Source organism: Bos grunniens, chromosome 6, assembly GCF_055505025.1.
Source record: "Bos grunniens cultivar Pamir isolate PY7600 chromosome 6, Bosgru_T2T1.0, whole genome shotgun sequence".
Taxonomy (NCBI): Eukaryota; Metazoa; Chordata; class Mammalia; order Artiodactyla; family Bovidae; genus Bos; species Bos grunniens.
This window is the reverse complement of record NC_141170.1, coordinates 16079371-16093031: the sequence shown is the minus strand read 5'-3', so window position 1 is coordinate 16093031 and position 13661 is coordinate 16079371. Positions and strand designations below refer to the sequence as shown.

Below are 13661 nucleotides of genomic sequence, written 5' to 3'. Positions count from 1 at the left end.
ACTATAGGAATAGTAGTAGCTCTAACTACATATCAGAGTTTCTACTTCGTTAGTTTTTTCTCTTATAACTTCAAAATCATACCTCACGACCCCTGCAGCAGCAGACACAGATAGTAAAGTAATACTTTCTGGGGTCTTAGGCCCTGATGACCATTGGGCTGCTTCTGGTCTTTATTTTCTAAAATAACTGATTTCCTGAAGACACAATACATCATAGTAAATGGAATTCAAATTTTTAGAATAGGTATATTTCATCAAAGATATGGCATATAGAATTGTTTTATTTTAGACATTTAGAACTCAAAAATAACTAGGTGTGTCTTTTTATAATCAAATTAAGAAGCAGTAAGCATTTTAGGCTTTTATTCTAAAATTCAGACATCATAAGGTCCATGAAAGATGAATGCTAGTCTTCAGCTTCTTTTGGTTTTCATTTTACATCATGAAAAATACTGTGTATTTACTTTCTCTCCTCATTTCAATTCTATAAATATAAATAAGAAAGTTAAATTATTACTGGAAATAATAGTGTCATATTTTATACAACCTAACTTACATGTAAAATGTGATCATATCCTATAATTTAACACTTTCTCTCTCTGGTAACTGAAATAAAGTCATTATCTATCATGTGTAAATTGGAAGGGAAGTATATATAAACTTTTACCTCTATTTTACTATCAGATATCATTAATTGTTTTGGAGAAATATTTAATGTTAATTCAAAAGTATTTATTAAGCACATACCTTATGACAGACACTGTCCCAGACACCAGGAAAATAATGTCCCATGCCTGTGGAGTCTTGTCATGGGTATGGACAACCAAATAACCAGTTACAATGCAATGTGATAAATGCTATGTTAAGGGGAATGAAATTTCCTGCAGTATAGGAGACCCAAGTTCCATCCCTGATTTGGGAAGATCCCCTGGAGAAGAGAATGGCTACCCACTCCAGTATTCTTGCCTGGAGAATCCCATGGACAGAGGAGCCTGGCGGGCTACAGTCCATTGGGTCACAAAGAGGCGGACACGACTGAGCAACTGACAGGCACACGTGGAAAACCAGATGTGGAGCCTCTAACTAGACTTGGAGGGCTAGGATAGGTTTATTAAAGGAAGTTGTTGCTAAGCTGAGCTCTAAAGGATGACGTATAATATCCATAATGGATGAGGAGTAGAAAGAAAGGGTTACAGGGAAAGCATATGTTAAAACCAAAGCAGATGTACTAGTTCAGACTCCAGTCAGCAATGCTCTTCTCACCACTACTTCGTATTATCAGTGTTTTTATTTTTAACCATGCCACTGAGTGTGCAGTGACTTATCTTTGTGGTTTTATGTTTGCATTTCTTGGTATGATCTTTGGACATTTAGATACAATATTCTATATATTATGTCAACTAACTTAAAAAAAATTTTCACATTCTGGCTTCTGTTTCACCAGCAAAACGAGAACTTATATTAAAATGACCTTGAGTCATTGCAATATTTGAAATCTCTTCTAAGTTATCATGAGAGTATAAAACTATATTTATTATTACTTTTTATGAAATATTAGGAAATTGTTTATTCCTCCCCAAATAGTGTGTGTATATGTGTTTGTGAGTTTTCCGAGGGGGCTCAGTGATAAAGAATCTGCCTGCTGAGGTAGGAGATGGGTCAGAAAGATCCCCTGGAGGAGGAAATGACAACCACTCCAATATTCTTGCCTGGAAAATCCCGTGGACAGAGGAGCCTGGTAGGCCACAGTCCAAAGGATCACAGAGTCAGACATAACTGAGCCACTGAACACAAACATGTTTGTGTGTGTGTGTGTGTGTGTGTGTTTGAAATGAAATATGTATGAAATGAAATGTTTATGTATATGTATAAGTGAAGTGAAAGTGAAGTTGCCCAGTTGTGTCTGACTCTTCGAGACCCCATGGACTGTAGTCTATCAGGCTCCTCCATCCATGGAATTTTCCAGGAAAGAGTACTGGAGTGGGTTGCCATTTCCTTCTCCAGAGGATCTTCCCAATCCAGAGATCAAACTTGGGTCTCCCACATTGTAGCCAGACACTTTACCATCTAAGCCACCAGGGAAGCCCATATATATGTATATAAGCAGTTTATATATATGTATACATGTATGCTGCTGCTGCTAAGTCACTTCAGTCGTGTCTGACTCTTCGAGACCCCATGGACTGCAGCCTACCAGGCTCCTCTGTCCATGGGGTTTTCCAGGCAAGAGTACTGGAGTGGGGTGCCAATGCCTTCTCCGTGTATACAGGTATATGCATATATATAAACTGCTTACCAAAACCCTTGGTTAATCAAAACATTCCATTTCTTAAGCATACCAAAAAACCCCAGGTTTTTTTTTTTATAATAACTCCTATTCTTAGGAGATATATGTTAACCGTCCTTCGCTAATACAGTTTTTATGTTATGAAAAGGTAAAATGCACTCAAACATTTATGCTACTACATAAGGAATTCACTTCCTCCAAGTATTTGAAGTGTATTTATTTGGTATGGTTCCTGTGACTCTGAAAATGGTTTGTCTCCCATTCGTTCAATTTACCCTAGCTGATCAACGTGACCTTTTCTTTCTTTGTCCTCAGCCTATCAAGCTTGGAGATCATCTCAACAGCATCCTACTTGGAATGTGCGAGGACGTGGTTTATGCTCGGGTCTCTGTCCGGACTGTCCTGGATGCTTGCAGTGCCCACATCAGGAATAGCAATTGTGCGCCTTCATTTTCCTACGTGAAGCAGTTGGTAAAACTGGTTCTGGGAAGTCTTTCTGGGGTAAGCCACAGTTCCAACTGGTGCATATAGTCATACTTTAAACTTTAGTAGCATTTCACAGGATTTTCTTTAAATATGGATAGCATTGCTCCATGGAGACTAGGAACAGGAGGCTGAATTTCTTTCAAACATTAGTTGTTTATTTGCAACAGTACTTAAAATAGAAGCCCACTGCAATAATTTAGTCTTACAAATTTTATGAGAATTTGTCTTTTTTAATTTTTGAAAATTAAAAAAATTTTTTAATTGGAGGATGATTGCTTTACAGTGTTGTATTGGTTTCTGTAGTACAACAGCGCAAATCAGTCATAACTATATATATACACACATATATATAGTTATAGGGAGGGAATATGTATGTATATGTACATATACATATTCCTTCCCTCTTGAGCCTCCCTCCCACACACCCCACTAACCTATCCCACCCCTCTAGTTCATCACAGAGCGCTAGGCTGGATTCCCCGTGTTATGTAACTATAATACTAGCTATCTATTTTATACAAAGTAGTGTATATAATGCCAGTGCTATTTCTCAATTGATCCCACCCTGTCTTTCCCCTGTGGTATCCATAAGTCCTTTCTCTACGCCTGTGCCTTTATTCCTGTCCCGCAAATAGTTTCATCAGCACCGTTTTTCTAGCTTCTGTATATGTATGTTAATATACAGTATTTGTTTTTCTCTTTCTGTCTTTCTCCACTCTGTATAACAAGCTATAGGTTCATCCACCCTAGTTCAACTGATTCACGTTTGTTCCTTTTTATGGCTGAGTAATATCCCATTGTATAATATACCGTAACTTCTTTAACCATTCATCTGTTTATGGACATCTAATTTGCTTCCAGGTTCTGGCTATTGTGAATAGGGCTGCAGTGAACACTAGGGTACATGTGTCTTTTTGAAGAGTCTTTTTTTTAGAACTTTATTCTAGAAAGTAGTATAGAATCACAGCATGTTAAAGCTAAAAATGTCTTCTTGCCTCTTTTCTTTCATTTTTTCCTATGGAGCTTTCAGTAAGTGAGTTTATCTACTGTGAAAGCCATATGGACATGCAGCATGGGTTTTAGAGTCATTTACATGCATTTTCAATTGCTTTAGACCTCTTTCTTGTCTACTTAGTCTGGACCTCTTAAGTATTTCTACACCCTCCCCGCCTTATTTGCACATTGGCTTCTGGTGTGTGAGGGGGATACATGCTTGCATCCCTACCAGATTAGTCCAAAACTGGGACGACCTTTATTTTCTCGCTTGTCTTAGATATGAAGAATCCGAAGACTAACAGTCTGTATATGTAATAATCCCTCCATTGTATTTCTCAAGCTGTATTCTATCCTATTTGCCATAGATTGGCCATCCTTTGTTGTTGTTTTTTAAGGAAATTCTTTTCTCTCTCTTTTTAAAATAATTTTTGTTTATTTATATATTTATTTTTGGCTGTGATGGCTCTTTGTTGCCGTTCAGGCTTTTCTCTAGTTGTGGCAAGCAGCGGCCACTCTCTAATTGTGGTGCACAGGTTTCTCATCGCGATGGCTTCCCGTGTTGCTGAGCATGGGCTCTGGGACATGTGGGTTTCAGTGGTTGCAGTTGCCGGGCTCTCTAGTGCAGGCTCAGCAATTGTGGCTCAGGGGTTTAGTTGTTCCACGGCATGTGGATCAGGGATCAAACCCACGTCCCCTGCATTGTCAGGTGGATTCTCGACCACTGAGCCATCAGGGAAGCCTTCTTTTGATTTTTGGTATTTGATCTAGATTTGACCTTCGTCTGCTCTTGCCCCTTACATTATGGTACCTTGAGTTCCTCTCTTTTATGCGACTTTGGATAGACTTGTCACTGTCACACAGTGTTCTTGCTGGCTTCCTCTTAATTTCTCATCCCTAGGGATTTAGTTCTGCTAACCTTAACCAAGATGTTGTATGGCTGGCAAGGATATATCCAAATTCCACATGCTTTGCCAGTTGATAGGTTCATAAAGTCTTCAGGGCAAATGGTTTATAAAGTAGACTCCAAGGAGCCTTTGCAATTCTGTAGTGAGAGGAATTGGGGTAGTAGAGGCTAAGTGAAGAGGGTTCTTGGCCATGTATTTCCCCTTCTTAACTAGGGCTGATTTATTTGTATTTCTATGTGTAACTTTTTTTTTTCCAAAACAAAGATAAAGATACTAAAAACTTAGGAAAGCCCTCTATCCCAGAGGTCCCCAGCCTTTTTGGCACCAGATTTTGTGGAAGACAGGTTTTTCCACAGACTCAGGCAGTGGGGAGAGTGATGGTTTGGGGATGATTCAAGTGCACTACACTTATTGTGCACTTTATTTCTATTATTATTGCATCAGCTCCACCTCAGATCATCAGGCATTCAGATCAGATCAGATCAGTCGCTCAGTCGTGTCCGACTCTTTGCGACCCCGTGAATCGCAGCACGCCAGGCCTCCCTGTCCGTCACCAACTCCCGGAGTTCACCCAGGCTCATGTCCATCGAGTCAGTGATGCCATCCAGCCATCTCATCCTCTGTCATCCCCTTCTCCTCCTGCCCCCAATCCCTCCCAGCATCAGAGTCTTTTCAAATGAGTCAGCTCTTCGCATGAGGTGGTCAAAGTACTGGAGTTTCAGCTTTAGCATCATTCCTTCCAAAGAAATCCCAGGGCTGATCTCCTTCAGAATGGACTGGTTGGATCTCCTTGCAGTCCAAGGGACTCTCCAACACCACACTTCAAAAGCATCAATTCTTCGGTGCTTAGCCTTCTTCACAGTCCAACTCTCACATCCGTACATGACCACAGGAAAAACCATAGCCTTGACTAGACGAACCTTTGTTGGCAAAGTAATGTCTTTGCTTTTGAATATGCTATCTAGGTTGGTCATAACTTTCCTTCCAAGGAGTAAGCGTCTTTTAACTTCATGGCTGCAGTCACCATCTGCAGTGATTTTGGAGCCCAAAAAAATAAAGTCTGACACTGTTTCCACTGTTTCCCCATCTATTTCCCATGAAGTGATGGGACCGGATGCCATGATCTTCATTTTCTGAATGTTGAGCTTTAAGCCAACTTTTTCACTCTCCACTTTCACTTTCATCAAGAGGCTTTTTAGTTCTTCTTCACTTTCTGCCATAAGGGTGGTGTCATCTGCATATCTAAGGTTATTGATATTTCTCCCGGCAGTCTTGATTCCAGCTTGATTCCAGAGGTTGGGGACTACCACTCCATTCAGACCAAGCTATCCTACATATTTTGAAATACATTTTTGTTTAAAAAAATTTCTCTGTGTTCAAGTAGAGTTGAGGGAAAACTCTTTAAGGAATATAAAATGTATATTCACTGTAGAACTTCTCAGAGCCTTTAATATACTAGATTGTATCACTAACCCTCAAGAGGGAAAGATACATAGGTGAAATATTTCCCAAACTTATTTGAGCCTTCTTTCACAGATCTTCTCATAATACTGATGTTCTTGTGAAAACTCCCTCTGAGGAATGATCTGCACTAACTCCTTCACTTTATAATTTACCTATTTCTATTTTTGCTTTGTTTTTTTTAAAAAACATTTTGAAGATTTTTGGGGTTTTTTTGGCTGTTCTGGGTCTTTGTTGCTGTGCGGGCTTTCTTCTAGTTGGGGCAAGTAAGGGGCCACTCTTCGTTGCGCTGTGAGGGCTTCTCATTGGGGTGCCTTCCTTTGTTGCGGAGCTCGGGCTCTAGGCACGAAGGCTCAGTGGTTGTGGCGCATGGGCTTAGTCGCCCTGGAGCATGTGGGATCTGCCCAGACCAGGAATGGAACCCATGTCTCCTGTATTGATAGGTGGATTCCCATCCATTGGACCCCCAGGGGCATCCTATATATATTTCTTAAAGAAATTGAGACTCACAAAGCTTATGTGACTTCCGTTTCCTATTAATCAGTCAGGAATTTAACATCTATCAGAGTTTGAGGGGAAAGGATACAAGTAATGACTGAGTTGAAAAAGAGAGCGTTAAACTAGATCCCAGAGACTGGATAGAAAGAAAGGGTAATCCAGGCAGAGGGAAGTAAACTTGGATCAGTCCCCTGAGATGGGAAAGAGCAGAATGTTCAAGGAACAGCGATAAGTCTGACACAGGATGTGCTGTGGGACTTTTTAGTGGGAGAGAAGCATAGAAAGGTCAGTTGGAGTCAGCAGGGAGAGAGCTCGCCTTTCCAGAGGCAGATTTCAAAGTAGAAATAATAACACTTCCCCCATCCATTGCTCTTGAGAGTCTCCTGGATATGCAGACAAGTAACTCTCGTAGCTACCATTTTTAAATGTTGAGTTTGTTTTGTGCTGAATGACTTATGTGTTTTTTTCACCTTTATTCACCGAAATAGCCCCAGGTTATTAGAGAGAATGAAACCAAGGCTCAAATAGATGAAATAACTTGCCGTGGCCACATGCATGGTAAATGACAGACACAATCAGAATCTGGATCTCTCTGACCCTGAAGCCCATGCTGTTAGCCAGCACGCCCCTCTGAGACTATCATTCTCCCCAGTAGCTGATAGAAAGACTTAGTCTTTCATCCAGTGTGAAATTCACTACAAGTGTCCATAATCCTAACTCACTTAAAATTAATTAGCCTGGAGTAAAAGTCAGTGGGCCAGCTTACTTGTCAGCATTCCTCCACTGATTTAATCTTATAACGTGTTTGAATGCAGTTTTACTTACCTGTAAGATAGGAGTAATAGTGCATACCATCCACCCATATTAGTGAGTAGTTGTAAAGACAATTATTTCAATATTGATGAGCTGCTTCAAGGTCCTTAGAAATTTGCTATTTCTCCCTTTATTGTAATGTGAAATTAATAATAATATATACCACTTGAGGTTTTTTTGATAGTTAAATGACATTAAGTATGTAAAGCCCCAAAGGTGGTACCTGCCTTATAGTAATTGCTCAGTAAATGTCAACTGTTATTAATAGTAGTGTTCATGCAGGAATACCCAAAGATGATACAGGATATTTTCTCTTCTGTTACTGATAATATAGTACAATGTGAACTAATATATAATTGAAACAATACCATCGTTTCAGAAATATTTCCATTTAAGTCTTCTTATAGGTAGGAAGCATAATGCCTTCAATATACTACCTTAAATGGATTTTTAATTCATATTTAAACAAGTTCCACTCATGGAGAAATAATAAAATGTATTAAATGTGTATAAACAGATAAGTCTGCATGCTCCTGGTGCCAGAGTTAAGTAATTTTTCTTTACCATTCTCTCTTCTTACATTTATTTCTTGAAGTTTCTATTCTAATTGATCATCTGAATAAACTCAGTAGTAGTCTTAACATTTCACCCCTTGTAATATGGAATTTGATCTAATTTGACATGCTTTATTTTAAACAGGTACCCTCGGTTGAAGTTATTAAAGTTTAAGACTACTTAAACTTTAGTTCTAAAAGAGTCTCAAAAGAGCATTGATTTAAATTTAATTGTTATCCCTCAATATATCCATTTAGTTTAAAGCGTATTTCAAATGTAACTTCTGGCAGGCAAAATCTAGAAAATTATTTTCAAAAATAATGTAAATCAGCACTCTCAATTCATAGTTACAAGCAGGAGAAAGCTTTATTGTACCAGAATTAATGTGGTTTTAAAATTTTAATCACACTTGAGAGATGAAAGTAGTCTGGGGAAAAAAGAATACTTGGAGTTTATTGCTTTGAAATGGAACTCATTTTAACTAACTTTGTTCCCTAGTTAGCAGATTAGGCTTTGATAGATGTTTCTTGGCTTGTATTTCCTGAAGATGAATTGGCCAGAATTAAAGCTACATAAATCTTATCCAAGGAATATATATTAACAATAGCATATGTGCAGTGTTTTTACTCAAATACTACAGCTTCCAAAAACTATCTAGTTGGTGTCATTCTGTAGACACTTACCTTGAACAGAAGGGAGATTCTTTAGTCAAACTTGACTTTTGATTACCTGTGTACAGACGGATCAGCTTTCCCGTAGCAGCGAGCAAAAGCCTGATCGAAGCCAGGCTATCCGAGACCGATTGAGAGGAAAAGGATTACCAACAGGTAAGAGTGTGTTAACAGAAAATTTTTAGACTTTAAATTTGTTACTATTTCCTTTACAAAATCTTAGTTAACCTAGCTTGAAAATCTGGTACTTATGATCATAATCATAAGTGTGCAAAGTGGAGGCATTGAACAGGTAGGAACACTGGATGTATTAATATATAAATCCTTGATCATTTTGCAGAAAATGTTAATACAGTCAGGACACCCACAGTATATCATTTCTTTCCCAATATTGTTATTATAGCAATAATATATTTACTTTATCATGATATTTTTTTATTAAAAATACATTTTAAAGGATGATAAAACACACAAATTTATGAACATAAATGTTACTAAAGCAGAAGTTTCAGAAAACAACATTATTCTTGTTGCATACTATTATTTTCTATTTTTCTTTTTTTAAATGCTAATTTCAACCCACTAAATTGATTTCATGACCAATGAGTTGACTTGCAGTTACCAAATACTTAGGTTATACAATGCTTAGTAAGTAAAAACTGATGAAGAGTGGTTTTGCTATTTGCCAACAGCATTAGATAATTGTAGGGTCTACATAGTTATTAAATTTATTTTTTTAAGGAAATGAATACAAAATCAGATTCAAAACACATGAAGTAAAAGTGGAAAAAATAAATTTTTTTATATGAAAGTTTATTTTGCAGTGTTAAGTTTCAAGCGTGGTTTATTTATAAAGTGAAATTTTGTTTTTGCTGATTGTCTTTGTTCTCTTTACTTCTCATCAAGCAATATTAATAACCATGGTCATTTAAACATTAACAAAAATGTTCTGTGAGTGAAATATTTTGTCTTAAGTCTAGGAGCTGCGGTAAAGTAACTATAAATATTGCTTAAATATATTCTAATATAACATACTAATTGATATATTAAAAATTAAGATGTTTAACTATTTAATTAGATCATCAGAACTCAGCTATCTTAATTAAAACCTATGAGAAACTCTCATTGTGAAAACCAAAAACAGACATTTGATTATCTGGACTAGCGTTTTGCAGAATTCAGAACTCTCATGTCTGAGAAGGACAGATGTGCCCTAAACAAGTGTACTGGTTACTTTAAGTCAAGAAAAGCAATAAAATTGTTTCTAATGGGAGTTGGTAATGGACAGGGAGGCCTGGCGTGCTGCAGTCCATGGGGTCGCAAAGAGTCGGACACGACTGAGCGACTGGACTGAACGGAGTGATTCTGTCATAGTGCTGTCAGCTACGTGTCTGTTTTGGTGCTTTCATTTTACTTATTGTGAATAGGGATTTTTTTTCTGAAAAGGCACCAAGCTGTCATATCATCAATATAAGTAATTTACTTCGAGTTGCATAAAGTTCTGTTTCTAATACATAATTAGATTATGCATGGGTCAGAAAAGAAGGCAGACTTTAAATTTAAAAAATATCTTTAACCCTTTTTTCTGTTTTCTTACTATACTTACATCCTTAAATATATATATATATAATATATATATATACAATATAAATATTTATATAAATAAAAATAAATATTCCTCAAATATATGTGTGTGTGTATAGATATATAGACACACCTTCCTCTCATAAGTAAAAGTTTTTTTTTTGTTGTTTTTTGACTTAAAGGACATGAGGATTTGAAATACAATGTGAACCTTGGTGCTAAAAATAGCAGCACTTTGTTAGTCCATCAGATTTTCAATCAGTCCCCTGTTTTGGAAATAAATGAGTCCTTTTTGAACGGACATGATGGATACTTTGATAAATGAACATTAAATTTAAAAGAAATGATTTATTTATTTATTATCTTTCTATTTCTTACTCCTTCCTTCTCTTACCTCCCTTTCTCCCCTGCTCCTTGCTTTCTTATTTCTCTTTTATGTACTTTCTCTTTTTGTAGTTCCCTATCATCTCCTGCTTCAAAGTGGCCATGTTATAAAATTGAAGTTTGTATGCTTGGTTGTTACTTGTTGATTTAGTGATTTTAATGCTATATTGTTGATGATTAATTTTTAAAGATAGTTGTTGTTTTTTTTAACTAAAAGAAGCTTAGTTTCTTTAAGAATAAAAAATGTTCCTATAAATATGAAACCCCTCATTCTATCTATATGCATTATAAATTTATTGAGTCTAAAGAAAAAGATCACTCTGTTATATTTAGTTTATCAAATTTTGAAAACTAACAAATGTTAACATAATTTAGTTTATATTACTTTCAGTGACTGAGTTTTATTTTTTCAGACATGAAGTATTACATAATATTTTAGAAGTAGCAATAGAGATTGAACTGAATCTATACCAACTCTACAATATACTTTTCTGGTTATCTATTTTTTTAATTTTTATTTCATATTGGAGTATAGTTGATTTGTAATATGTTAGTTTCAGATGTACAGCAAAGTAATTCAAAGGTTTACATATACATGTATCCATTCTTTTTCAAATTCTTTGCCCATTTAGGTTATTCCCATTAGGTTAGATTAGAGAGTGTTGAGTAGAGTTCCATGTGCTGTACAGTAGGTCTTTGCTGGCTATTTGTTTTATTTATAACATATTTGGTTAGCCAAAATGTTCATTCAGGTTTTTCCACATTACAGAAAAACCTGAACAAACTTTTTGGCCAACCCAATACTTTAAATACCCAGTTATTTACTTATCTTAGATAACTCAGTCGTGTCTGACTCTTTGTGACTCCATGGACTCTACAGTCCATGGATTTCTCCAGGCCAGAATACTGGAGTGGGTAGTCTTTCCCTTCTCCAGGGGATCTTCCCAACCCAGGGATTGAACCCAGGTCTCCTGCATTGCAGGCAGATTCTTTACCAGCTGAGCCACACTGTTTATGAAAGCCATATACAAAATTAAGTTTTCTAGATGTGTATATACTAGAGATGAGGAAAATCTACCAAATTAAGCACATTACTTTTTGTAGATGTTAAATAAATATTTGTTGATTTTGAGTTGATTTTCTCATGAGTATGAGAAAGATATAATAACGTCTATAATATAATTTTAATGGTTCCAAAAATAAATATATGAGACTCTTGATTATTTTTTTAGATAACTTATTTTAAACATTAAGTTGCATTCAAAATAAAAAGTAAACTATAGTTCACTATTTTGGCTATAACAACAAATATATCAGAAGTTTTAAACCAAATTATTAATGCCTTTTATTTATGATTTTGTTTTTATAATATTAAAACTTAGTATAATTGTCTAATAGTGCTTTAGAATTATTATGACTAATAGACTGTTGGATGCAGATAATCTAGAATTGACTGTAATAATTTAAGAAAATTTACAGAGAAGTCTTTAAATAGCCTATCCATTGATTTTAATTCTCTTAATAATCCTGTCTGCTTATTGGAGAATAAAATGTCCCCAATATCGAAACTCAGGAGAATTTTTGTAAGGAATTACAGTTTGTCACACAGAATAAACCTGAATGAGTTCCTCTAACTTAGGGTAGAATTTGAGGTCCTTGTATTTAAAGAAACAGTAGCCCCTCTTTGGACTGTGTGTGTGCATGCTCAGTCGGGTCCAACTCTTGGCGACCCGATGGGCTGTAGCCTGCCAGGCTCCTCTGTCTGTGGAATTTTCCAGGCAAGAATACTAGAGGGAGTTTCCATCTCCTACTCCAGGGGATCTTCCCAACCCAGGGATCGAACCCTCTGGACTCTCCTGCATTGGCAGGTGGATTCTTTTACCACTGAGCCAGCTGCGATAGCCTTTGTTGGATCAACTATAATGGGAGAGGATTCCTCAGTTCATCTTAGCCATTGCTTACCACAATAGTAATAATGCTCAAAGGCTCTTTTAATTTATCCTTAAAAATTTATAAAACCACATCTCAAGGACAGAATTAATATAGTATACTAATTTATAGGCATTATCAGACAGAAGAAGTTAGGAGCTAATAGTGGCATAAACTTAAATAATATAAATCTTTTTAAAAATTAACTCATAAAGAAGAAATACTCTTGTATGACAGTGGTATTACTTAGGAGCAGTACCAGTTCTTACTTGTCTGTGGTCCCTTGGGCAAAGCAACGTTGTCGTATTACATTAGTAGTAAGGCATTCACTTTGACGTAGATGAACCTAAAACCTTTATGTAGTGATAACTTGTAGTTTATTTGGTTCCTGACCACTGTTCTCGATAAATAAAATGTCAAGATTTGACATTTTCCAGTGAGATATAGAATTAGATTAAAAGAAGTGGACAATTTTAGAGAGAATGCCTCATACCTAAGTGATTTGATTGTTCAATTAAAACATAGCAATAACATTTTTCATCTATGAGTAAATGAGCTTAAAAAGTCTCCCCTTATATCTTACCTCTGAGATCTGTTACAGAAGCTAAGGCCTGAACTAGCAGGCTGTGGGCCCCTACTTTGTTATTTAATACTGCCAGCGCACTAAATGTAACAGCTGCACTAAGCAGAAAGAAATCAAGCATTTCCTGCCAAGTGAGCTTAAGGTAGAAACCTACACCTTGATCAGATCAGCATGATGGTGCTCCAGAACTCAGACATGTTGATAATATCATGTTTCTTTTTTTTTTTTGTACCTGATCACATTTGTGAGGACAGATGGGGAATCAGGGAGCCTCTTTTAATACTGAAATGTCATTTTGAAGTTAGCTTCTAAGAGGTGCTGTGAATTTGAGTCTGTGTGTGAGGGGAAAGATGAATGATGCTATCCCATTAAGGATAATGTTAATCATAAATAACAAAAACAGTTAAAACAGTGTACTTTACAAGGAAGGTTTTTTAAATTTAATAAGTAAAATATGTTATATTACGAATACTCTTTATGATCTTAAAATCTTTTATTAATACCTCTTC

General features: G+C 36.3%; 1 protein-coding gene across 28 annotated transcripts in view; it reads left to right on the top strand.

The window, feature by feature from the left end:
* PTPN13 (protein tyrosine phosphatase non-receptor type 13) overlaps positions 1-13661 on the top strand; it is a 224006-nt gene that overhangs the window by 85639 nt on the left and 124706 nt on the right. For all 28 annotated transcript variants that reach the window (XM_086404911.1, XM_086404897.1, XM_086404916.1 and 25 more), the window contains 2 exons: positions 2603-2788; positions 8741-8828. In XM_086404911.1, coding sequence (XP_086261037.1) covers positions 2603-2788; positions 8741-8828 — 274 coding nt within the window. The remainder of the gene's footprint in view (positions 1-2602; positions 2789-8740; positions 8829-13661) is intronic.